General features: G+C 42.4%; 1 protein-coding gene across 1 annotated transcript; it reads right to left on the bottom strand.

Moving 5' to 3' along the window:
* ric8a (RIC8 guanine nucleotide exchange factor A) lies at positions 1-27,419 on the bottom strand. The gene is made up of 14 exons (XM_031868168.1): positions 27,171-27,419; positions 22,615-22,662; positions 16,418-16,631; positions 8,324-8,457; positions 8,100-8,180; positions 6,884-6,983; positions 6,436-6,617; positions 5,262-5,356; positions 5,018-5,168; positions 3,913-4,008; positions 3,669-3,813; positions 3,126-3,270; positions 2,046-2,165; positions 1-1,831 (listed from the first exon to the last, which is right to left on the bottom strand). The coding sequence occupies exons 1-14, from the start codon at positions 27,258-27,260 to the stop codon at positions 1,732-1,734; spliced, it is 1,701 nt and encodes a 566-aa protein (XP_031724028.1). The 5' UTR covers positions 27,261-27,419; the 3' UTR covers positions 1-1,731.

Raw genomic sequence — 27,419 nt, 5'->3', positions numbered from 1 at the left:
TGGCATTTAAACACTTTTATTATATATTATACTGCTAATAACATGTTTCAGGTTCTCTTTGCTCTCTATCTTTGCATACAGGCGTTTCATCCTCACTGAATTATGACTTCTGTCTGCAGTTTCACATTTCACTTCTAAAAATAAAACATCTTTATGTAAAACAACAGGCATCTAAAATCCAAGAGTACATTTCATCCACTGTCACAAACTGAAGTACATCTCTTTGGCTAGCTTTCAAACACTTTCCTCTGCTCTCATGTAAAGTAGACATGACACACGTGTCTCATCATGAAGAGTCCCAACACACTGTAAAAGATGGAGGCGGTGACTAGAAGCCTAACCCTGCAGACAGTGAGGTCTGTGGATTATCTGAGTAACAGTGAATCAGATATAGTTTCCTCAACAAATCAAATCCAAACTATCTGGGTTTGTGTTTTGCAAACTGTATTGTTTAATGCTGCAACTGTTCATTAGTTAGTCCTTTCAAACATGCTGGTGTTGAAAGCATACTACAATAAATGAACCATACCAACACAAACCACCTTTTTGAGGCATTTGAGGTTCAGGTTTCGTGTCATTCTGGAGCCAGTAACAGTCAAACCAATGGACACAGCATGTAGAGCTAATGACTGATCCCAGTAACGTCACAAACAGCAAGGGACTGTGTGATAAGGTGTTGAATCTGTGAGTGAACATTGTAAGTAGGGCAGCATTTGAATGTTGGGGCTCTAACTTTAATCCAACAAGGAGCACAGTCGAATGGACCGTACTGATGCGTTGTTCATATTCTCCACCTCTCAGGCATTCATTAGCTCAATGATTTCATTATAATATGGATTTGAACTGACAGAGATGCTCTGGTGGTGTGGTGATGGAGCTGTATACGGGGTCGGTGGGTTCAAGGATGCTCTGATATCTCAGGTTTGAGAGTCGCCTGCCCATCAGGAACCTTTTCATGTGAGAAAAAACTAAATTCATATTTGTGTTAAATGAGTTGCAAAACTTGAGCTGGGAGTTAATTTGGTAATATTAGGTAGCCATCAGCCAATCCCTCAGGAAGTAAGGAAAAGAGACTTTTATATCTTGGAAGACAAAAGAGATCAATCAAGAAACCATACTGTGGAAGTGAATGACTTTAAGATTAAAGTAGTGATTACTTTGCAGCATGAAACAATACAGTTTGCAAAACACAAACCCAGACAGTTTGGATTTGATTTGTTGAGGAAACTACATCTGATTCACTGTTACTCAGATAATCCATGGACTGTAAAGTCTAGGGGAGCAGACATCATGAGACATGAGACATGAAAGCTGCCAATGATCAGAAGGAGCCTCTTGGAGATTGTTGCTTATTTAAGTTGACTGAGGAACAACGTGGGGGAAATGTTCCTCTTTGTGCACATGTGATGGCCTCGTGTAAAGAGGTGTAGCTATCTGTTTGAATGTTAACCTTTACACGCTCTGGTGTTTCTATAGTGAACTGAGATAAACGTCTGAGAGGAAGGAAACAGATCTACACACTAATGGTACTCATTGAACAGTGTTGATAGTAGTTGACAGGATTGCACATAACGTACTCTATGCTCTGTTCTCACTTTGACTAAACAATGCTCCATAACTCGCCTCCATCACAACAACTAACAGCAACGCGTTGGACCGCGTGGCGTGAATAAATAACATAACGACATCGATCTACTCTCACAGGAAGTGAATGTGTTGCCTATGTGTCTGCTAAGCCTCTTCCTCACTGTCTGAGTTAGGTGGCTCCTCTGGAGAAATCTCTCTCATCTTCCCGTCCATACCGAGCTGCATGGGCTGGATCAGATTGTTCCTGCAGGGAGACATGGTTCAAATGTTACTATGAGTGCTGTTCCTGCAGTTTATCAATGGGTATGAATGATTACATAGTACTGATGGGCAGGTGGCACTTTGCAGTGTATGAATGGGTGAATGATGACATGTAGTGTTATTATTTATTCATTTATAACAAATAAATTGACAAAATGAACAAAAGGTGTGTGTGTGTCCGTCCTGCTTTTATTGACCTTGACAGTCTGTCAAACATGTGGACCAGCTTCATGGCTTCCAGCTCTTTCTGCTCCTCTGTCATTCCCTCCATGGGGTTGGGCTGTTCTTCTTCTACAACTCCTGTTATTGGGTTTATACTAGAGCAGAACAAGAGACAGAGAAAGATCAAAGGGACAGAACAAAGCTTTGTAAATGAAGCAGCTGATGTGCCTCATTAATACACTTTAATTCACTTGTTTATCCTTCAATAGTTTAGTCCTTAAGGCACAGAGGTCTGTTGCACTGCCTGTTAGGTGGCCATGAAAGGCGGAGCCATTGAGTGCTGACTCCAGGCCGAGACAGTTAAGAGCCTCCAGCGGCCTTTTGGAGTTGTGCCCAGAAGGTCATGGGTGCAACCTGGAGAGGTAGTGGTCTTTTCAGGCTTGGTCAGACCAGAGGGTTCCTGGAGCAGCAGAGGCCTGAAGGATTCTAGTCACAGATGCTCCATTATCAAGCTGTCAAACTTCAGTTTAACTGGGAAAGCTCTTAATTGGGTTACTGTCAAACCTCGCATTCAGGAAGAACAATGTGAATTCAATTCTGCTTGTGACATATTGGCTATTAATTCTTTAGAGGAAACTGGATAGTCAGACTTGTGGAGTCTGAGCTCTGGATTTAGCATTCACTTCACCTTACACGTACCTATGGTGCTTTGGTTAGTGACAATAACATTAGGATACACATGAGTGTCAGGGTGGCTGTGCTCGGCCTTAGAGTTAAGGTAGAACTACTGCTCCTTTGTAGCCAGTTGAGCTGGTTCAGGCCTCTTATCAGGATGCCTCCTGGACGACTCTTTGTGGAGATACTCATGTTCAAGTAGGGGAGACATGCTGGAGGGGTTATACATCTGTATAGTTATTGAAGACCTTCAGATACTGCAGGAAGACCTGGAGGAGGTCTGAGCTACAGTCACCAGATCCAGATGAGCAGGTGGCTGGATCATTGGTTAAACATAAAAACTACAATTGAGTATCCATCAAGTTCATTAGTTAGAGCTACACAATCAGCAGTTAAACACATCAGATAGTGAGTTTCTGTGACACAGTGGGGGTACTGACTGGGCCTTGGCTTCTCTGTACTCCTCTGTGTCAGACTCTTCATCCTCAGAGTAGATCCCAGAGTCTCTGCCCCCCCTCAGCAGTCCTCTGGCAGCCAGAAGACCAGCAGCATTACCGTATCCAGTGTACTTAATGAACCTAGAGACTGGATAGAGCACAGACCATTATGCTACTGTTGATATGGCAGCTTTTCAAGATCAATTCAACAAGCCTTTGGTTGGAGCCATCACCTTAGATCTCTACATCAGCTATCATAATAGTTCAAGACATACTAGCCAAGCTATATATCAATGAGCATCTTAAGTCGTCATTTGATGTGAAGAACCTCTTACATTGTGATCTCTGCTCTGTGATTATTATCCCATTGGAACAGGGTTCGTCATATTATCTTTGATCATTTCACCATAGTTACTTTTGAAATAATGTGAATATGATTGATCAATTGAGAAGCTTGATGTCACAGTGAAACATGGGCTTTAAGTCAGTTGTACAAAAATTGCTATGAATCATTGAAATAAATCAACACTTAGATATTTCCCTCACCACTTTCTTTGCAGAGAACAAAGAGGAACTCAGCAGCACAGTCCTTGACATCAGTGTCGATGCTCGTCATAATACGGACTAGTTTGTTCCTCAGAGCACTGCCCACCTCTGGCTTGTTCGTAACATCACGCAGGGGGGGCAGCACCTACACACACACACACACACACACACACACACACACACCTGAGCCATCAAAACACAATACTCATAATTCAAGTCTTCATCGTGGACAGCCAGTATTTACCTTTGACCTGAGGAACTTTCTGGTCTCTCGGTGGATTCGGGCGCTCTCAGTCAGCAGGCTCAGTGATGGGAGAAGGGTTTCCCTGAGCTTACATCCCTGGGAGGCAAGACAACTTCATTAAACAGGAAAAATGATTTCATGATGACTCTTACCAATCAGCTGGACCACAATAGCAAACAAGTCAGTTTCATCAAACATATCCATGTAAAATAGAGAAATATAGTTTTCGATTGTGTGTTATTTGGCATTAATGTAATGGTAATAATTAGGAATCGGAACATGTGAGTACAATAATTATTTAATAGTGGAAACATCTACGGTTAATCGAATTGTCAAATCCGGACCCGGGTCCGGACCCCGTTGTATCTGGACCTGGAAATAAAACCGATAGATAATAGAGAATTATTACATTTTGTCGGAGCACTTCTATTTTAACCGGCGCAGCTTTTCTAGACTTTACTGCATTCGTTCAGCGGTCCAGGAAACACAGAAACCAATTAGATGTGTATTAAATCACATCACGTGATGCTGCTCAGCCAATCAAATACGTGTATTCTGATCATTTTTGCCCTTGACTTGAGTGAGATAAACACACACAGGAGAGAGGGAGCCAACAGTCGGAGATGATGTTCTCCAAGAACAGAAAAGTGATCAGTGAGACCAAAGAGACCAGAGTCTTTAAGAATGGACGGACTCTTATATGTTCATTCTCACCACGGACAGCTTAAAACCATTACATCTCATGTGTTCAGTTCATAACTAGTATGTCTCATGTGTTCAGTTCATAACTAGTATGTCTCGTGTGTGTTCAGTTTAAAACCAGGACGTCTCGTGTGTGTTCAGTTTAAAACCAGGACGTCTCGTGTGTGTTCAGTTTAAAACCAGGACGTCTCGTGTGTGTGTGTGTTCAGTTTAAAACCTACACCTAGCGACAAAGATTATGCTCCGGCCTTCATTTACCTCCCAGAAAATAAATCTTCCTTTAATCTTGTTCAATCAAAACTTACAACCATGTTTCCTGTAATTAAGGTTATGGTTCATGCCCTTTCAGTAATTATCATCGTATCGGAGGTACTGAACCCACTCACAGAGAGTCTTGTCTTACCCGGTCAAGTGTTTTCTCCATGAATTCCAGCAGCATGTTCACAGCGTCCATGTTGACCCCCATGTACTCAATGGAGCCTTGTTGCACTTTAGGGATCAACAGTACATCCAAACAGGGCAGAGGGAGGTTGCCTAGCAAGTTAACTGTGTGGCTGAGAAAAAGAGGAGAGAGTTGGGGGGCACGTCATGTAAGAGCGACGAGTGTAACGATCGACTAACAGAAAAACAGACGCGTGTTGTCCTACCTGTGGAACTCCTCAGTACGCTCCTCTCCGTCTGCATGGCTCATAAGACAGTGTCTCAGCAGGGCTCCCAGGTGTCTGTACTCTGCTGCCTCTTCCTTTACACACAGATGTTACACACACACATTGTTCACGTGTTCCCAAGAGAACCTTTATCACTGTGAAATGTTCTCTTTTGTTTGTGTGTAACAAGCTGACTAGGGAATTGATTCTTGCTTTGCAGATAATATTCTGGCATATTCAACACAAACGTGTTTGGCTGAATTGTCTCAAGAAGCAGAACTTTCAGCAACTTTGCTATTCCCTTGACTTTTCATCTAAATCCACGACACCACATGACATCTTTGGTTTGGACTGAAACAATTGGATGGATTGCCATCAAACTTTTTGAAAACATTTAAATGCATCTCCACATGAACATACTTTAATGGACCCCCTGACTTTCCTAGATTTATCCAGTACATTTTCTAAAAATCTACTTGATGTATTGGCGCACAACTTGGTTCAGACATTCATGTCCCCCTCAAGATAATCTTCAATTACATTGGTGAGCCTTTGAATATGTATCAAGCTCCATCATCAGGTAAGGGTTTCAAATTGTCCAATACTTTGGTTTATGTCCAAATACCTGCAAAACTAATGACATTCAAATCGGCCTCACCTACAGTTTTTTCTTTTTCTTGTATAAGTAGCATGTACAGTAAGTAATTAAATGTTACTATACAAGCAGGAACAATTCAGGTGGTGAACTTGCTCAACCTTAGCATTGGGATAAAAGCACTACTAGCCTAAATACAGCTGAGGAAAGGTTGGAGACTTTTTGGTGCAACACACATCAGCCACATCTGTAAATTGCATCCGGTGTGTTTTACAGTGAGAAGATACACTAGCCTGGAAGTACCAACACCAGGGGCGAATGTGACAAAATGACTACTTTTCTGGAGAGGCTAGGCTAGGCTGAAATATGACAGTGGCGTACCCTGAAGAGTTGATACACAAAGTAAACAACAGAAATGAGTCCTTCCGTTTTAACATACAGTAAGTGGATTTTAAATGACGTGAAAAGTCATTGGATTCAATGACTTGACAACACAATTCACAATTATTGGTATAATATTGATTACAACAGGCCAAACTATACGAAGAAAAAACAAACTCCCCCAACATGCTTCAGTACCTCGTCGACCTTGCACCTGGATGTGTCAAATGTGATATTGAAGAGTATTTTCAGTATTTCCATGGTTAGCTCTGTCTGCTGCCGGCTCAGTGGGGGCAGTTGTTCCCCCACCTCTAACCCTGCCCTGGCCGTCTCCAATGTATCCGGCCAACACAGACCCAGTGTGGCATCCAACTGGTTGCCTAGGACACACACAGGACAGAAGTTATCAGCTAATGCTCTTTAACTCGGTAAATTTGTACCTTCTTGTGAATGCATGTCTACTTTTGTTTGATTATTTTTCACATGTGTTGTTATAGATTTATCATGAGTTGTTGGACTTCAGATCATCATAGGTGTTAAAGAACCGTCGTGAGCAGGACGGTGAGTTGCCTCTCAGCATTGGTTAGAGGGCAGACGTTGGTTTCCCAGGTCAGTAGTTACACTGGTCTCGCATGAAATGGGTTACCTAGCAGACTGATGCCGTGAAGCTCCTGAACCAGCTGCGCCCTGACGTCCATTCTCAGGGCAGTCAGCAGGAAGGTGATGCGCAGGTCAAAGAAACGCACCTGGACAGAGAGCAGATGCATGGAGACTTGTTTCCTCTATCTGCTGATTCCTCTTCAGAGCATTACTGGATATCGAACCTCAATAACTATTTGGTATGTGTTGCACCGAAAACTATAGAGTACCAACAGCAGGCACTGGATGTCTGTATTTCCAGTTATTCTCATTTGCTGACTATATCTTTTGAGGCAAAGGAGTTGATACATCATTAAATATGAAAACATTCAAGAAGTTTGGCAGATTTTGTTAAATGAAAAGGTTTGAAAAAACAAACATGACCATGTCCTTCAGCTGTAATGTATCAAAAAACATATTTGAGTATTTTAACCAAAATGTGTCGTATTGGCACCTGTGCTGAAAAGTGTAACCCAATCTCCTAAGAATTATGTTTGTATTTAACTAATTTGCAATAGCAAAGATACATATGCAGTTTTTATGGTTATGTTTAGGCAAATCAAACTCTTTGGTTTATAAAGGCAAAAAAAACCAAAAAAAAAAACAATGGTAAAATATTGGGAGACAGGACCAGGTGGTGACATCTGGTTCTTTAAAGTGAAGCCAAAGCTTCATGTGTTAGAGCTGCATTCTCTCTAGTGTCCACCAGGGGGCGACTCCTCTGGTTGTATAGAAGTCTACGAGAAAATGACTCTACTTCTCTCTTGATTTATTACCTCAGTAAACATGAGTTTATGGTCTCAATCTCTAGTTTCAAGTCTTCTTCAATACAGCATGATGTTCATTTAGTACATTATGGTCCATTTAGAGTCAAACAGACCATAAAGCAGGGGATGCTTTAGGGCGGGGCTACACGGTGATTGACAGGTCTCTACCAGAGACTTATTTCTACATCACTCCTCCGCAGTCCAAATATGGTCCCTTCACTAGTTGCAAAAGAATGGCAAAAGTGCAGAACTCGAGCCTTCCAAAACGTAGTCACCAAACCAATGGGTGACGTTACGACGACTAGGTCCCCTTCTTATATGCAGTCTATGGACATGACGTATTTGCTTATTCAATATGTCCCCAAACTGCAATCTTTCCCTAACCTTTGTCAGGTTAACTTTGACACTACTATTTAGACTCCCACATTAAAGCATCTATCTAACTGATGTCCATACCTCATGGATCCAGGTGGGATCATGGCACTGCTTCAGCCTCTCTGCCACACCCTTTATCAGCTGTAGATCTGCTGCTACTGCCTGCAATCCATTCATTCATCCAGCCATCCATCCATCCATCCATCCAAAGATACATTTTAGAAAATTGGCACCAACCAAAGTACATTTAATAATCTGAGGAATTCCTGTCAACGTAGGTATGAGTAGACACACAGCAGACTGACCTGTCCTGTCTCGTTGTGTAGCAGGATGTTAGAGATGGACTTGAGAGACTCAACAATCAATTCCTGGTCAGAGTTCTCTGAAGGACGGGAGGCTTCCTCTGCTGCCTCTTCCCCCTCTCCTTCCTCACCTTCCACTAGGAAGAGAGAGAATGGCAAAGTCAAGCAGCACATATAACCTTTATGTAGACAGCCTTTGGGTTAAGGGTCTTGCCCAAGGACACATCCAGGAGGAGCCGGGGACCAAACAGCCGATCTTCTGATTGAGGGACGACCCGCTCTACCTTTGGAGCCACAGTTGCCCCGTGACGTAACGTATCACAGCCACATGAAGCTCTAGTGTGGTTTCAGTCAGGAAGACTATACTCTTCATGCCTAAGCCCGTAGTTTATTTCCCATACATCTGCCAATCACTCCTCATGCATGCAGATTGATTATTTCCTTGCTGCTGTTGTTCAGGGCTGTAAATCATGTCAGCTGTTTAGATCAGCTGGTCTCTCTAGTCTATAGCACAACAACACAATGACATCGTTGGCCTATCATCTTGCTGCTGTCTCATTTAAATATGATGGTCTCTCTACCTTCAGTGCGTTCATGCTGCTGTTACGCAACCTCCATGACGTTCAGGTTGCTGTTACTCGTGCTCTCCATCAGCCCGGTGTCTGCGTGTTTTCATTACGATCCGACGCGATCGGAAAACGTCCACATACCTGTTTTCCAGTCTCGTTTTTAGGAGCAAGCCGACGTTCAGTTTCTCAGCAGAGAAAGCATCTTCCTCCTCTCGGGTCCCTGCCGGGAATCTCACCGGTTACTCCGGGTCACGCTGTTCAGGTAACAACCTGTTCGGCACTACACATTCTCCGGCTAAATCCAGCAAACGATCCATGCACACCACAGGGCCGAAAATTGTTAAACTCATACCGGCGTCCCTCAGAGCCGGCTCCTCGTGGCTCCTCGTGGCTGCAGCTCGACGCGCTCCGCATTCATTCACTTCAAGCCGCTCAACAATCAAGGTAAAGGCGTTAATCAGCGGGTCGTAACCGGACCGTCTTCTCAATCTGATAGATCTGGTCAGGCTGCTTCGTCAGTAGTTGTAGGTGCTGTCCAAACCGTAACATTGTTTCAGTCTCTTGGCGTTCCCCTGTTCAACGGAAGAACTATTACCGTAAATTCAGTAATAGCGGCGGGCCTCAATGAACCTACCTTTACCACAACGGGATCTATAAGGCTCATCTTAAAGCAGGGATATTAGAGACACACACAGCTAGGACATATTTAACCCCTCTGTGTCCTAAGAGTATTAGATATGCAGCGTTGCAGGCTCACTAGGTGGAACTTGAAGACATTGTCATGGTAAAAAATGAACAACTTGCAAGGTTCTCAGTACCTTAGTGTAGCCGTCTCCATCCTGAGGCACTTATGTTAAGTAACTACAATACAGTTGTTGGGGACTTTTTAAATACCGTGAAGTTTGTTATGGTTGTTTCATGGTTACATTTTCAATCAAACAAAGGGAGGACTTAATGCAAAAAATGACATCGAGGAAAAACTCCATTAAACAGAGGATTCTGGCTTTCAAAATGAAGCCAAAACTGCTGTATTTGGATGTAATGAACACCATTAGTGATATGCAAGTGAAATGTATAGTTTGGTACATGAGAAAATTTTGGAGACCTCGAACTCTCTGTACTAAAACCGCTCTAATTTTGTTCTGCTTCACTTTATCAAAGTGAAACTTTGCAGAGAGACTGTTCACATATTGTGCTATGATTTGGGAGAGGTTTAGACCTGCAGCTGCATCATTCCAAAGAGATAATCATCCTGTAAGGGCTTATTTTTTTTTTTTTTTAGGCGAACCTGAAACTTTAATTTGTGCTGTGTGCCATCTTCATTTACTCTTTATCAGTAACATATATACTGATATCTACACATCTGAACAAATCTCACAAGTGTTCCCAAAATTATTCAAATAGACCTTGTGGTTGCAGAGATATACTCTTTTTAGTATGGTCAGTATAGTCAGTTTTTAAAAGCCTATCTGCTACATTTTCAGTGCTTCCGTAATTGCTAATGTAACCCTCTGATCCAGAGACTGTTTTAATAATACTTATTGAATACGCAAATTACGTAGCCAATCCCGGACTGCGCGCTGTCATAAATATCTGGGGTAGACAGCTCACTTCCTGTTTACATTGGGTGCCGCCGGACAGCAACTAAACAGCAGCGACAGCGATCTGCGTCATAACTAGACCGTGTGGGTTCTCGCACTAATTCTGCAGTCAGCGGTGAGTAGTAAAGGGACTGAATTTAATTTCCAGCTGGCCTAGCATTTAGCTAGCTCCCGCTAGCTTAGCGTTTAGCGGTTAGCATAGCTGGGCTGAATAAATTATTATTTGATTGTAGAGAGTTTTTATTTTAGCCCTGTAATTATTTTGGGTTGTTTCTTTTTGTTTGAGCGATTCATTCTGTACAGTTGTTAAAACTAAAAAACTGTTAATGATTCAAAGTGACATATGTCTTAATATGATGTACAACATGACAGATATTTGTATTTATACTTTAAAGGTTCATGTTCATTTATTATTCCTTGTGACCTTTCTAAGGTCATGTTTTTTTGTGAATGAGGGTTCCGGATCATCCGGAGCACCTGTAAAAAGTTTGGATGGCGAGCTACAAGATGGAGATTTCCTTGGACCCCAATTCCCCTTCCTTTCCACAAGAACTGTGGTAGGATCGAACGCAAAGATCTCAATGAACTGAAGGAATGAACTGAACTGAGACATACGAACTGTATGATGAATGAACTGGAACTTATGAACTGTATGAGGAATTAACTGAACTGACACTTATGAACTTGTTTATTTTTTGTATCTTTTGTTTGGAAAATAATCACAATACAATGCTTGTTTAAACTTATCTGTGACTCTTGGTGGTTCCTTTAAAACAATTGGGCTCCGTAGATGAGCCTAGTATCTAGAAACATTACAACTGGTCCTTAAATTCCTTTTTACTATAAAAGAAGATCGCACATGTTACAAAAGTGGCGAGCTAGCCAGGAGCCCAATATGTGTGGAACCATTGTATTGTGGTCTTGATAAGTTTGTGCTAAGTGATTATTGGTTACCAAGATGGATTATATTCAGCAGTCAGGGGTGGATGTAACAAGGTCTGTGATTATTAGTGGTGTTACCAATACAGAAACGGATGAGGAAATTGTTGTCTAAAACGATATGGGTCTATTAAGAAAATTATTCCAATTGATGATTCCAGCAGTACATATCACAAAAACCTTTAATGGATATCCTGGAAGTGGAGGGGGCTAATGGTCAAGCTGTGCCCTATATGGGTTACATTGAGCTTGATGTCACTTTTCCACCTGAGTTCCTTGGTACATCAGTTGATGTACATACTCTTGCTTTGGTGGTGCCTGATGTTAGGACATCGCAGTCTCCTGTGCTTATTGGCACTAACACACTTGATGTCTTTTATGAGAAATACGTGGAAGACAACCTATCGGTTAATCACCCGCTTCCTTATGGATACAGAGCAGTGTTGAACATTCTGGAATTCAGACATAAACAGACACTTAACAGTCATCATGGCATTATCCGGATGCATGGGAAAACCTCTCAAACTATTCCGGCAGGAAGAACTGTTGTTGTGGAAGGGATTGCAGCTACACACTCTTGGCAGTCAGAAAGAGATGTCATTATTGAGCATCCATCCTCCTTCCCCTTGCCTGGTGGGTTGATGGTCAAGTCATGTCTTGTTGACTTTCCCAGGTGTCAGCCATGTCAAGTGCCGGTTGTCATAACCAATGAATCTGATCATGACATCATCATCCCTGCTAGATCTGCTATTGCAGAGATGAGTGCAATTCAGACTATAATTTCTAAGGAACAATTGGTTACTAACCCAGTTAATTCAGATCATACATCCCCAAAGCTACAGATGAGTTTCAACTTTGGCGACTCACCACTGTCGGCTGAATGGAAAGATAGCATTACAACAAAACTCAACAGTATTCCAGAAGTTTTTGCAAAACATGATCTTGATTTCGGCAGAACTGATAAAGTGACTCACCACATCAAACTTACAGATGAAACCCCATTCAAGCACAGACCAAGACCTATTCATCCCCAAGACATTGACGCTGTCCGTAAACATCTTCAAGAACTCCTTGAATCCGGAGTGATTCGCGAATCTGAATCTCCCTTTGAATCACCTATCGTGGTGGTGAAGAAAAAGAACGGCAGTGTGCGACTTTGTATAGATTACTGGAAGCTGAACTTGCAAACCATCAAAGATGCTTATGCTCTACCTAAGCTGGAGGACACTTTCACAGCACTATCTGGATCCAAGTGGTTCTCAGTACTCGACCTAAATCTGGTTACTATCAAATTGAAATGGAGGAAGCAGACAAACCTAAAACTGCCTTTGTATGTCCCTTAGGATTCTGGGAATTTAATCGCATGCCACAGGGAATAACTAATGCACCGAGCACTTTCCAACGTCTTATGGAGAAATGCATGGGAGAAATGAACCTGAAGGAAGTCCTTGTCTTCATTGATGACTTGATTATTTTTGCACCCACCTTAGAAGAACATGAAGCAAGGCTAATGAAAGTGCTGGATCGGCTAAAGGAGTTTGGCCTAAAACTGTCTTTGGAGAAGTGCATATTCTTCCAACCATCGGTTTGTTACCTTGGACATGTGGTTTCCCGAAATGGTGTGGAAACTGATCCGGAAAAGATTGCTACCCTCACGACATGGCCAGTACCTAAAACCTTGAAAGAACCGAGGTCGTTTCTTGGCTTTGCTGGGTACTATAGAAGGTTTGTAAAGGATTTTTCTGGTATTGTAAAACCTCTTCATAACCTTACCTCTGGGTATCCACCAACACAGAAGAAATTGAACCCAACCATAAAACCAGGACAATACTTAAACCCCAAAGAGCTGTTTGGTGGTCGATGGACATCTGCTTGTCAACAGGCGTTTGAAGCCATAATTCAGAAACTCACTACTGCACCAATTCTCGCTTTTGCTGATCCTCAAAAGTCTTACCTCCTGCATACGGATGCCAGCTCCACTGGTCTTGGAGCTGTGTTATATCAAGAACAAGATGGAAAAGACAGTCATTGCTTATGCGAGCAGAGGGCTATCTCGCAGCAAATTCCGTTATCCTGCTCATAAGCTTGAATTCCTTGCTCTTAAATGGTCAGTGACAGAAAAGTTCAATGACTATTTGTATGGAAATCATTTCACATTGGTAACCGACAACAACCCACTTACGTACCTCCTGACATCTGCCAAACTGGATGCAACCAGTTACAGGTGGCTTGCTGCACTATCCACTTTTTCCTTTAAAATACTGTATCGTGCTGGCAAGCAAAGTGCCAATGCAGATGGCCTCTCTCGCAGACCTCATGGTGATCTGGCGGATGATCCTAAATCTAAGAAAGAGAGGGAGCGAATTGGGAAATTGGTCCAACATCATCTGTCTGACCCTGCTGTAGTCTCTATAGATCAACACACCATTCAGGCTATCTGTGACAGACAGCTCATTTATAGTGCAACTATAGATTCTCATAACGAAAAGCTTGCCCTTGTTCAGTCACTTTCCAATTCCATTGATTCACTTCCTGACAGTTTTGTGAATGACAGTCAGTTTGGAACCTCGATCATGCCTCCGCTTACAGCAGCTGAGATGGCTGTAAAACAGCGGGCAGACCAAACCATCAGACATGTCATATCCCAATTGGAGGATGGAAAGACACCACCTCCTATGTTGACAAATGAACTTCCTGATCTGCCTCTTCTCCTTTGAGAATTAAAACGGTTGGAGCTCCAGAACAACATTCTTGTTAGGAAGAGGCAAATAGGATCTCAATGCACTTATCAACTTGTCCTGCCAGAGGAATTGCGACACCAAGTACTGACCAGTCTACATGATCATTTGGGTCACATGGGAATCGAAAGAACACTGGATCTGGTTCGAACCAGATTCTATTGGCCAAGAATGTCTGCAGAAGTTTACAAAAAGATAACTTGTGAAAGGTGTGTCAAAAGGAAATCCCTACCTGAAAAAGCCGCACCCCTTGTAAACACAAAAACAACAAGACCTCTGGAACTTGTTTGCATGGATTTCTTATCACTGGAACCAGACACAAGCAAAATAAAGGACATCCTTGTAATCACAGATCATTTCACAAAGTATGCAGTGGCCATTCCCACACCCAATCAAAAGGCCAAGACAGTCGCAAAATGTCTATGGGACAACTTTCTCATTCACTATGGAATCCCGGAAAAACTTTACAGTGATCAAGGACCAGACTTTGAGTCACGGACTATAAAGAAACTATGTGAAATGGCTGGAATTCATAAAATAAGGACTACTCCATACCACCCGAGAGGAAACCCAGTTGAGCGATTCAATCGTACACTGTTGGACATGCTTGGAACCCTAACTGATCAGGACAAAACTCACTGAAAGGATTTTGTGAAACCACTTGTACATGCCTACAATTGCACCAAAAATGATGTCACAGGATTCTCTCCTTACGAACGTTTGGACGCCAACCACGACTGCCAGTTGACCTAGCTTTTGGACTACCTGTCCATACTCAACATACATCCCATTCACAGTATGTTCAAGATCTTAAGTCACATCTGAAAGAGAGCTACAGAATTGCAACAGAAAATGCTGAAAAAGTCATGCAAAGAAACGAGGCCAGATTCGACAGACATGTCACGGCCTCTGAATTAGCTGTGGGAGATCGTGTGTTGGTCAGGAATGTTCGTCTCGGAGGCAAACACAAACTTGCTGACAAATGGGAATCTGAGGACTACATTGTTGTAAAGAGAGCTGGTAATCTTCCGGTCTACACAGTCAGACCTGAAAATAGAGCCAGTCCTCTACGAACACTACACAGGGATCTTCTGCTACCTTGTGGATACTTGACTGCCCCAAAAATTACTATATCTGTGAAACAAACCCCCCAAACCAAAACTTCGCTCAAATCATGATCCTCCTGACGATCATATAGATATGACCACATTCTCAGATGAAGAAGAACTAACTCCGAACCACTAGTATAGTGGGCCACCCAGCTCAGAACTTGCCAGATTCACAACCATAATTGGCATTCCAACAGATTATGTTATGGCCCCTTCCAACACAGTCCCTACAACCTTAGAGACCCCACAATGCACAGCCGGTGATGATCCAAACCAAGGGAAGGTTACTCAGCAGCTGGCTGACTTACCTGATGCAGCCAACAGCCCAGAGGGCTCAGTCGCAACAGGAGACACAGAACCCAAATTAATAACCAATGATGCTGCAGATGAAACGGCGTATTATCCTACAGACAATGATTCAAACCTTTCCCTCGACGACAATCTCGAGTTTCCTCTAAGACGTTCGACTAGATCCAGGAAACCACCAGAGCGACTTCAGTATACAAAACTTGGACACCCGGTATTGAATACTATTCAGTCACTGTTACATGAGTTAACTAATGCATTTACATATACTCTAACAGCTACCGAGGGTCCCTCCTGTGTTACACTAACAGTATTGTTTTCAAACAAATGACGTCATGTACTGTATATCGAAGTACTGTCAGATCCATCACATTGCTAATTCTCAGGTCACTGCTGACCTCTTTTGGTTAAATCCATTCAATGTCCTACGAGTGATGTATGATTCATTAGAAGGGGCAGGTAATGGAGACTTCCTGCTTCATCTCTTAGCAGTCCGCACCAACTCACTGACCGCAGAAGACCGCAAAATCCGCAGCCATTCAAGTACAGCTCGGTAAGTTATACTTTCTTTTGGGGGGAACATATCGCTGTGTTACCCTTCTCACTTTTGGGGATTCATATTGTTGCCGCTCAGGGCAATCACAACTCGATCACAAATCTCCTCGTCGTGTTCAAACGCGAGTTTTAAAAAGACTTTTGATTGGTGCATTAATGTGATTCTTTTGCTCCTTTAGTGTCATGGGATTAAGGGGAGTTTCCTGGGAGAAGCCACAAAACGGGAGCACCAGGACAGAAGCCTTTGGATCTAAAACCTGGGAGAGTTGGCAGGAATTACCTTGGCCTTCCACCGGCTGGCTGCGGGCAGGTGTGGCAGTACTGACCACGGCAATGCCGGCGTAGAGGGCAAGAGTGGACATGGCAGAGCGGCTGATGAAGGGCTCCAGGCAGTGTTTGTCTCTGGACAGGATTCGAACCGTTTCTAGACAGGCCAGCTGACAGGAGGGCTGCAGCTCGCTGTCCAGGAAACCGAGGACCAATCCACCCAGAAGCTGCATCACACAACAGAAGACAATATTTACATCTCATAGGTAGATATGAATAACCTCATTTGGAAGTTGAGTCACTTCTGAATACTTAGTTGTTGAAATTCAAATACCCCTGTTCTGAAATATTTTACTTCGAAAACCATATCAAATCTGATATGGTTGCACAAATCTGTTCGTTTGTGCACTTTATTTTAGATTTTTCTGTAAATTTTAAAATGTTTCTACTTTGCACTGTTGATTGTTGTTAAATGTTTACACCTCCCGTCATGTCAAATTCCTTGTATGTTCAACATACCATGGCAATAAACAATTCTGATTCTGATATTTCTTCATTTGAGTTAACTTTAATAAAGTTACTTCCTCATTTAAACTGTTGCTGTGTGGACATCTGGGCATAATATAAAAACTATTATTTCACAACTTAAAGATGCTAAACGCCAAATTCAGAGCATATCTATTGCCTCCACGCGGCTCTCAACATGCCGATGGCTGAGCTAACTGTATATATACGATGGTAACACTGCTGACAGCTAACGTTGTTAGCCATGGGGAGCCGGAGGGTGAGCTTTACGCTTCCACGATGACAGTCGGAGGCGCCGTTATCAGCTTTAACCGCCGTATGAGCGCAATGCAGAGCTAAAGAGTGGGGCACGCTCACATGCACGAACATGGACTTAAGTATTCTGTAGGGATTCACTTTCACAATTAGGTATTCATTTAAGATTCAAATCCATTTATACTTTCGGTTTATTTAATAATAGAAATGCAAGGATGATTATATGTAGCATACCACTACAAGGTAATGAATGACAAATACACCAGGTCACAGCTAGACTGTAAAGGACCACTCAACAGTACATTCCACTGGACAATATCACCACGATACTGTCAAAGCTAAGAGAAAGGAAACGGCAGTTTCATACATCACATAAACTGAAAACTTCCACTCATAAAAGCAGAATTTAAGCTGCTGCCAGTGTCACCATTTCTCCTCAACTAAATATGTTTCATGCTGAAGATGCTCTTTGAAAGGAAATAAGGAGGTTTAACCAAGAACTTTGAATTTTCCTGTTTTAGTAAATACAGTAGTGATCCTTGACGGTCAAGTAGAGATGTGCCGATACCGAGTACCAATACCAGTGTAACTACATGTATATGTATATTTATAATGATATATATATATATATATATATATATATAATTTCACCACCGCCCCAAACAATAACCGTCAATAATTTTAAATGTTACCGTTATACTTTATACTCGCCTATGGTCGTTATTTATATAAAAAGACAATTCAAATGATTAGTAAATAAACCTTGTATTTAAATGTATACAAACAGAACATTCACTCTGTAATATCTATTCTATAGTGCTGTGAAAACATCTCCTTCAAACAACTCCATTCAAGTTTTTACAAGATTACACTTAAACATATGATCAAGATCTAATTTACCTTCCATCAACGCATCATAATGTAACTCAATGCATCCATCAACGCATCATAATGTAACTCAATGCATCCTCCTCACGTTAGCTGCATTATGTAGCACAGCAGGACTGTGCTGCCCACTGGCTGCTAACGGTTATTAGTTAATAGCTAGCTCTCCTACTGCTGGTTTCAACACAGATTAGTTATTCAATATGTAGCATTATCAGAAAACAATAGGGTGTCCAAGTGTTTAACCACAGGTGTATTGTACTAGTTTGCACATGTGCAGTACGGATGAGGCAGGATGTACAGGTCGGGTAGTGAGTGACGCATGTTGTAGTTGTTCCTACAGCTGATAAATGATAACGTGATATCAGATCGGGTATCGACTCGCACACTCGCTGATACCCGATCCAGGCTGTATCAGAGGTGTTTCTGACACTGGTACTGTACTGTAAGGGGCTGAGGGGCAGGGTAATTAGAGGCACCTACACTCCTGACAGAGGGCTCCACCCACTCCCAGAGGACAGCATTGGGATCAGGTGTGTGAAGAGACACACCTGGAGCTGAGTCTATCGCCCCTAGACCTCCAGGGTGTTGGATGTAGTTGAAACCGGTAAGTCGGCTTGTGGCCCGGCTGAGATAGTTTTGATTTTTCTAGTTTTGTAATCGGGTTCATTACATTTTCTGTTTTGTTTGTGAGACTTTGGGTTTGCTTAATTAAAGATCCTGGTAACAGCTGATCTGACTGTCCTTGATTGGTGTCTCACAACATTCATCAGGAGAGTTTGTTCCCACCGTTCTTCTCTTCTCCTGTGTCGGTCCCTGAGGTCCGACTCCTCCATCTGCTCCTCCTATCCAGCTCCCTTGACTTACTGGTTATTAGAAGACCAACGTAGAGCACATATGTTGAGAAAAGATTACCTTGAACTGACTTACTTATTATTCTTATTTTAGTTTTTTAAAATATATATTAGAAAAACCTCAGGATGTGCCCTGAACGATTTGTCAAGCCGAGGGGCAGATCCAGGACTCAATCGCAGATACAGACACAAGAGATGATGTGAAGTTTAAACTTAGGGATCCTTTACTGACGAAAAGGTCAAAAACAAACTCAAAGCGACTCCAATGGAGCAGGCAAAAATATCCAAAAACAAAAGAAAGGCAAATCAGGAGAAAACTCTGGAGCACGGCGCACACACGAGGGCGACGCAATAAAGGAACAGACAGGGAACGAACAAGGACGATCTGACAACCAGAACAGGGAAAGCAGGGGAGTATATATGTGTGGGGTGATGAGGATATTGAAGGCAGCTGGGTGGACTGGGTAGGTGAGTAGGATGAATGTAATCAGGGGAAACACACACACACACACACACAGAGACACAGGAACACACACACAGAGACATAAGGAAGCTAACGGGATGTTACACCATTATTGTCCCAGTAGTTTTCGTTATCTTGTGATAACAACATAATCAGCTTGTTATCTGGAGAAAACCAAAGATTGTTTTCTGTACTCAATCATAATGATGACTAGAAAATTCCTAAAGAAATTTTGACAGTGTGGCTTCTACTGCCAGAAGAAATCGCAATATATACACACGCCAATGTTACCGGTAGTGTCATTCAGGTTCAATTGAGATAGCGCTACTCTCTTTTCTGCATTTTAGATTCATACTCTTGGATTGAATCTTGTATTTGTGGGGCTTTTATTTTGAAAGGGTGGGACTGGGTGGGTGAGAGAGGGGGAGAGGCGACAGAATCATAATGTTTGACACTAAAATGAGAGGCTTCATCACAAGCATTCCAGTTACAATTCATTCTGTGGGGCTTTTAATTTGAAATGGGGGGAGGGGGGGTGAGAGGGGAAAAGTCCTCTAAAAATATCTAAGACCTGAATGACTGTATGATAGAGACACAGAGAGGGAGAGAGAGAGACGGAGTGAGAGAGACAGGCAGACAGACAGTTAGATGGACTGAGTGAGTGGGAGAGAGAGACAGGCAGACAGGAGTCCTCTAAAAGTCTCCAAGACCTGAATGACTGTATGAGAGAGAGAGAGAGAGAGAGAGAGAGAGAGAGAGAGAGAGAGAGATGTGTGTCTCAGTGCCTCTGTGTGTTTATCAACATCACTAATGAGCTCATATAAACACCTGTGTGCTTGGGTGCATGTTGGTGATTGGAGCACCTGTGTGTTAGAGGCTAATTAAGAGAGAGTGAACAGTGATTTCCAACAAAACTACCTGTCAAACATATGCCCTTCATACCAAAACCATGAGACTAATCAATAAAATATGGATACCGTGAGAGAGATAAGACTCTGGCAAACGCGGAGATGTGTTTTTTATGTTTGTGGTGTTAATAATGTGAGCTCAAGTGCAATATGCAAAACTGGTACCGTCTGCTTTCTTTGAGAAATGAGTGGTCAGATTTAACATGGAGTCTAATGGAGCAGTTGGTTGGAGTTCATGTCGCTCTGTGGCTCTTTGAGCCAAATGTGTAAGTCCGTTGGATTCCACAGACATCTGTGTGCGACAGCACAACATTTCCAAGCTTTTTGGCCAAAAATGGTGTATAAAGAGTAAAAATTGTGGGAGCTGGAGCAATTTGTTTGGAAAAATCACAGAAGATTTTCCTGCTCCGCTCCACTCTGACGGTTATGCTCTCACTCTAGCTCTTAACGAGCCGTGCAATACACACCCATTATAAAATCTGAAACAGACCCAAAATTTTCATAAAACTTAATCTGTGACTTCATGAAAACTGTGCTAGCTATCAAAATGTCCATTTGGCTCAATAAAGTGCAGCGTTTTGTCTATGTTTTAAACTTTGAATCATGTTTCTACATTAATGTACGGCTAGTCAATATGGGCCCAAAGTTAAGTGTTTTTTTAAGCTCTCTTCACGCCGAAACCCCATTCAAGTGAATGGAGAAACTGCTCAGTTTTTGGGGATTTTCGGGAAAACTGCTTGGCGAATCTCTCCGAAAAATAGATAGCACACTATTCCCGATCAGGCCGCACTTTTGATGTATTAAGCTCGATGGATAATATACAGTGTGCTTTGGCACAGGCAGTTTTACTGCCTTGTGCCACAAAGCCACACTGAATTAGAGATCAGGAGTACAATACCAGCATGCATGGATGACTGCGGTCAAGCCGTCACTCGCATCTCTGTGGTCAAATGGTCTGACGCTGAAGTTGTAGTGCATCCACGTTCTCCCACTCATAGTAAATGTATTCAATCGGCCCAGATTGAACTGACCACAGACTGTAAAGAAGTCTCTATATAACAGGTATAATATAAAGGCACTGTCCTACAAACAGTCAATGGAGATTTTAGGATTTTGGTATCTGAAGCGTTCTGGTTCCCATTTTTAGTCTGACTAGATTTGACTAATCACGTTTGCTTTGGTTGAATGCAGGTAAACAGTCCGTGTGGAAAGCATTGGTATGACTATGATTTATATTTCTATGAGTTTAAAATGAGCTTGTTAACTGGTTACTTGTGAAACAACCCGGTCGTACACGTCGTCTTTCAACTCCTTTTCAACCCCAATCTAAAGTTGCTAATTGCTCTGGGCAGTTCCAGAGTTGTCCTTCCACTAACTAGCTGTCAGCTCCATGGAGACTTTTCAAACGTTAACATTCAAAATATGTCCCAGCTTAGTAGTCTGAACGTACAGACGGTTGTGAATCCATGTCTGTCCAAAATGTCATCTCTTCATAACTTTATCCCATTAGACTTTTGTCTGAAATTGTCACAATTAGCATATGAATTTTTGAGTTATGGCCATAAACATATTTTGTGAGGTCATAGTGATCTTTGACCACCAAATTCTAATCAGTTCATCCTCGAGTCCAAGTGGACGTTTGTGCCAAAATAAATTCCGTAGAAGGCGGACAACCCAAAAACATGCTGTTGTCTTAAGTTGTAGATAAAGTGGAGGAAGCATAACACAATGCTCATTGCTTATTCATTCATTTCGTAACTTCCCTCCACAAAGCACCGGGCATGCACACACGTGTTCTTTTACTGGTGACTTCTGTGTTAATATAGATGTACACATCTAGATCTTACACATTTTAAGATTTAAGAAATAAAGCTTGACATGTGTCCTAAAAACATTATGTTTCTCTGTTTGATATCCAGATCATTAACAGAGCATCAAACAACTATTTTCTATTCAAAGATGTAGTGGAGTAATGTCTATCTAGGTATAGAATAAGGTGTGTTGTTATACTAGCTTCTCCTTGCTTTGTTGGAATATCTGACCCATCATGCTCTCTTTTACTGCATGTTAGCATGTTAGCATGCCCCACTAGCTAGCTGCGCTCATACAGCGGTGCCCGATGACTGAAGGTGTGGGCGCGGAGGGTTCGCCGCCACCCTCGGGTTAACATTGTTGCTGCTGTTCGCAGTGTTGGGCAACAGATATGCTCTGAATTTGGAATCAAGCACTTTTGAGGAATCTTTAAGAGAAAGGCATCTTAACAACACAGATCATTTACATCAACAGTCAATGAGCAGTACTCGGTGTTCAGATGGAATACCTCTCTGTCCCGCTCGTCGTCCTTGCTGAACGTAAAGCAGTGGTTCATCTGGAGGAAGAAGAAGCAGAGGGTGCAAATAAAGGTGTGAGATAAAGAAGAGCAAAGCAGAAGAAACAGTAAGGACGGGGAAGAGGGAGAAGAAAGAGATAAATGTTGAAGATGTGAGAGCACAGACAGGTTGGTTTGCTTTGGTGCTGCACAGCCTCTAACGGAGGATGTTGGACTGCATACACAGCTCATCTTTTACCAACAGAGTTACTGTCTTTAACTATGTCCACCATGTTTCCCAGACAGTGTAACACAACTCTGACACAGACAGGACAGACAACTTGACACAGTAACACTTTGCGTCAATGGATTTCCACTGGAATGTTTACATGAAACTTTTTAATAAAACTATAGTACTCGCTGTATTCCTGTAGTTGTGTGTTTGGCAGCACAGAATACGCTGAAAACACGACATTCTTATAAAGTCTTGGTGAACAAACAGTTGTACACATCCAGCAGACACAGAGCAACACCAGCCTTCATTCAGTGTAGTGTTTGTGTCCACCTGATGAATGGAAGTCCAATATTCACTCTCCTTTAGCTCGACTTTTGCTTTCCTTTAGCTGATTCCGATTCCACCAGCTCCTGAGGGAACTATCCGTCTCTTTAGCGGCTCAAAGCTCCAACAGTGTCTGTTTGAGGTTTGCTGCTGAGCAGGTAGTGCACAGTGGCTTCATCATAAGATGTCTGCCTGCTGAAGAACAGTGAGCTAAAAGAGGCTAGAAAGCTGTGCAGAGCAGAGGTAGAGATAATTCTCCGTATGCGGCCATCTGATCCGTTGATGAAGTATGAAGTGCTGTCATGGCTGTGGGCTAAGAGCCTTCATGGAATCCATTACAACCATGACACGTACACACCTGTCCGGAGTATCCTGCTTATACTGTACCAAATGCCAACAACATGCCTTTTAAATATCAGCTCATTTAAGCAACTCATTTTGATCTCACTTCTCTGTTTTAAAGATCATGAAATGAAGTTCTTGTCGGTTGCATTGCATGGCAGGTTTTGAAAAAACAAAAAAACAGGAAAAAAATAACCATTTACTGTTAATGTCCCGCTCGCTTCAACAGTACTTTTTACAGTACGTTTTCAGCTATTATTTTCTGTTGGTGTCACCTACCTTTGTCTCTGGCTTCAGATACTTGACTTCCTGTCTGACAGTGTGCCCGCCCTGCTTGTATTCACCTGACCCTCGTTATCACATTCCTTTACTTGTGCCTCTGATGTGTGTGAGCCAGTTCATCTCTTCTGTTTTAGTGAACGTTCCAGTCTTTCTGTCCCGCTGGTTTCAGACCAGTCTTCAGTACTTTGGCTTAGATCTTGTTCTAACAGTTGTTGGATACCTTTGTCTGTTTGTAGACTGCCTCGTCATGTACCAAACCCTTGCTATTAAGTAATTCTACCTGCTCTGTGTTTGACTCTTGCATCGAGTCCATTGTCTGTTTGTAACAGACTTGATGTTTTTTGCTAACAATCTCAAAAATGGTGGAAAGTGCTGCATTCTAATACACAAAAATATAAAAACTTTAGCGCTATTTTAACCTAACCTGTGATTTCCACATCTCTTTGTCTTTACCTGCAGTTTAACATTGGCCCTACAAACAAACAAGTTATACTGTCCGATCACTGAAAGTTAAGCCACACCCTCCAGCCAACAGAAGCCAGAATTCGTAGTGCCCACAATATAAATAAAAAATATTTTATTGGAAAAATAAGAAAGCCAGCGAGCACCAAGTCCAAGCCCCCCCGCTACGGAGGAAATGCACCTGGAGGGGTTCCTCCCACAGAATGCTGGACCGGGTAGATCGCGTGGATACTTTTTACTTTCAACGGGAAACACTAATTGTCTTTTACTAACAATAATCGGTTGCAATGCTGGTGTCGTCAACAATTCTTGATAACTCGTCCCCAATACATTACATTACAGTCGCTTTCATCCACAGCGACCTACAATTCAGATTCTATCACATACACACCGTAGGCACAGGAAGGGAGCACTTTTGGGGTTAAGTGTCTTGCTCAAGGACACATCTACATGCGACTAGCGGAGCCTGAGCTGGGGATTGAACCGCCGCTCCTCTGATTGAAGGGCGGTCCTGCTCTCCACTTAGCCACAGTCGCCCAATACAAAGCAGGTGTTAATCAAAGAGTCTCCATCCATAGCTATAGAATCAAGGACAAGGACTTGTGCATTCACTCAGTGTGTGTTTTATGTTTGCCTTCTGATGTCAGGACTGTTTCCTACCAATTAAGAAATAATTTGGACGCATTTATGCCGTCACATTCTTGTAAAGAAGAGGTAACACAGAGCAGGCCAACAGCACAGTGAGGCAGGTATTTACCAGAGACCTTGGGCCAGATTCTCCCGCAGCACTAAGCTCCTCATCTCTTAAGGGCTTTAGAAGAGCAGGATCTGACCGGGGGCCGTGGGAGGCTGTATTTCTGTATCGGAGAATCTAATCCAATTGCCTTCAAGATCAACTCCCACACAGCTGACGAGGCTGAGAGAAGCCTCCAGCAATGTTCACCTCCAGCTTCAGCAGCATGTTGTGGCATTTACACAAGGTCAGGTGGCATTTACACAAGTCAAGATTGAGAGCTCTATTTCTGTGAAGATCACAACTAAGTGCACCTTTCATCCTCAGAGGACACGTCTCGAGAGCAGAAGATGACTCTTTATGCATTGAAGTCAACTCATGAGACATATTGAAGATGATTGTCCTCACAATGATTAGTACAATAACCATCTGCAGTTAAATAACCACAAATAAACCATTCTATCAAAGTATAATTCAAATGTGGTCGAGTTTTTCTAAATAATGTCTCGTTTTATGTCTGAAGTCATTTGTAGAGTTTACTTGTAAACATTGTTGATGATCTGGGAACAGAAATTGTTGCCTCTTTAATCTTCATACTGCGACATAAACGTGATCCTGGTAATAATCCACAAATTCATTTTACACTTTGTCCCACCATGTTGCTCATCACAGCCACATGTTTATCTGTTATGTTATCATCAATTCATATCTCCGGGCAGCGCTTGTTTAAAAGGAAAGGACGCCCCGGTTACCAGATGTGATGGAACCACCAGGGGAGGCCCGGCAGGAGCCGACGGTCCTGATGGAGTCATTAGAGGGCCAAGTTTTAATTGATTATAATTGTTCACTGTATGAACTGTTTCCAGTGTCCGTCTCCAACACACCTGTTGATCACACTGCAGCAGAAGTGATGCTGTTGAGAGGCTCAAAACAGGAGGGTACCAGTTCTGAAAGGGAGACAACGTTTTAGGGCCAAACCAGGCCAAAAGGGAATAATGTATTTCAAAAGTTACATAGTATTCAAGGTTAAAACTGTTTAAGGTTTTAAGGTTAATTGTATGATTTTTGAAGCCTCGGATTCGGTGATTTCGCCATCGCCATCTTGGCAACCAATGAACAGAAGTTACTCTATTTGGATTGAGGAGGAGTGACGTAGAGACTCCGTATACGTCTCTGGTAGAGACCTGTCAATCACTGTGTAGCCCCGCCCTAAAGCATCCCCTGCTTTATGGTCTGTGTGACTCTAAATGGACCATAATGTACTAAATGAACATCATGCTGTATTGAAGAAGACTTGAAACTAGAGATTGAGACCATAAACTCATGTTTACAATGTTTACTGAGGTAATAAATCAAGAGAGAAGTAGAGTCATTCTCTCATAGACTTCTATACAACCAGAGGAGTCGCCCCCTGCTGGTCACTAGAGAGAACGCAAGTTTTAAGACACTTCCACATGGCTTCACTCGGCAGAACCGGAGGTTGCAGCCTGGTTTGTACCAGTTATGACACATGAGAGAACATAAACAGGCCAGGTTGGATTCAATGTGAAATCCCTCCCATCAAATCGTATCTATGTAGTGTTACTCTGTCAACGTTAACAACCCCAAGCAGCATTTGTATTTAAATACTCAAACAGGTCCAACACCCACTCACTCACACATTCTGAGATATTAGTTATTATTATATTATCATATTGAGTATGCACACATACTGTATTTTTACAGCTTCTTCAGATCCGGAACAAATGAATATGATCAATACAAGTATTATATAGATGGGTATTTCGTATTTGACTTATAATCCAGAAGGATGCTAATGCTGCTCTGCTGCTACAGCGTTACGACATAACATCAGAGTGTGTTCACAGCTTGTTCTGCTGCCTCCAAGTGGACAAATAATGAATACAACTGTTTGGTGTCTCCACTGTAGGAAACACTTCCGTTTCTGTTTAAAATCTTCAGTACAGTTGTGTGAGTAATATTTTGAAATGTATGGGCACATTGTGTCACATTTGACAGCCAATAAATATATTTTAACTAAATGTGACGCAATGAAGACCTTGTTGATGATAACCATGTGATTTGGAGAAATGACCAGTGGGCCCTAATGAGGATGACGTCATCATACCGGTATTAGTAGCTGAGCTGCAGCTCTTCGCGCTAAACACTGATGATAACCTCCGTGTTTACCTCCTTGTTGTAGCTCTGGAGAGCCGCTAGAGCAGCGTCCTGCTCTCCCGTCTCCATCTGCTCTATGGTGCCTTTTAAATCCATGTTCATCGCCGTTAAGATAGCAGCAGCTTCCTCCTGAGTCCTCCGTGCGTGTGTGTGTGTGTGTGTTGGTCACTCAGGTTGTATGTTCACGCTACAGTTCGTCACCGCCCACAGATGACCGCATGATGCCGGGATCCCAACGATTAACGGACAGGTTTAGCGCGA

Source organism: Anarrhichthys ocellatus, unplaced genomic scaffold (genome assembly GCF_004355925.1).
Source record: "Anarrhichthys ocellatus isolate YVR2014 unplaced genomic scaffold, GSC_Weel_1.0 scaffold41, whole genome shotgun sequence".
NCBI classification, from domain to species: domain Eukaryota; kingdom Metazoa; phylum Chordata; class Actinopteri; order Perciformes; family Anarhichadidae; genus Anarrhichthys; species Anarrhichthys ocellatus.
This window is presented reverse-complemented; position numbering and strand designations above follow the sequence as displayed.

What these genes read in the sequence shown, in the direction of transcription:
- ric8a (XM_031868168.1), bottom strand. Translation starts at nt 27,260, where the DNA reads ATGAACATGGATTTAAAAGGCACCATAGAGCAGATGGAGACGGGAGAG. An exon ending in CGTACTGAGGAGTTCCACAG is followed by an intron (nt 5,169 to 5,261) that starts GTAGGACAACAC and finishes TCTTTTTCTCAG; the next exon opens with CCACACAGTTAACTTGCTAG. An exon ending in ATGTTTGACAGACTGTCAAG is followed by an intron (nt 1,832 to 2,045) that starts GTCAATAAAAGC and finishes GTCTCCCTGCAG; the next exon opens with GAACAATCTGATCCAGCCCA.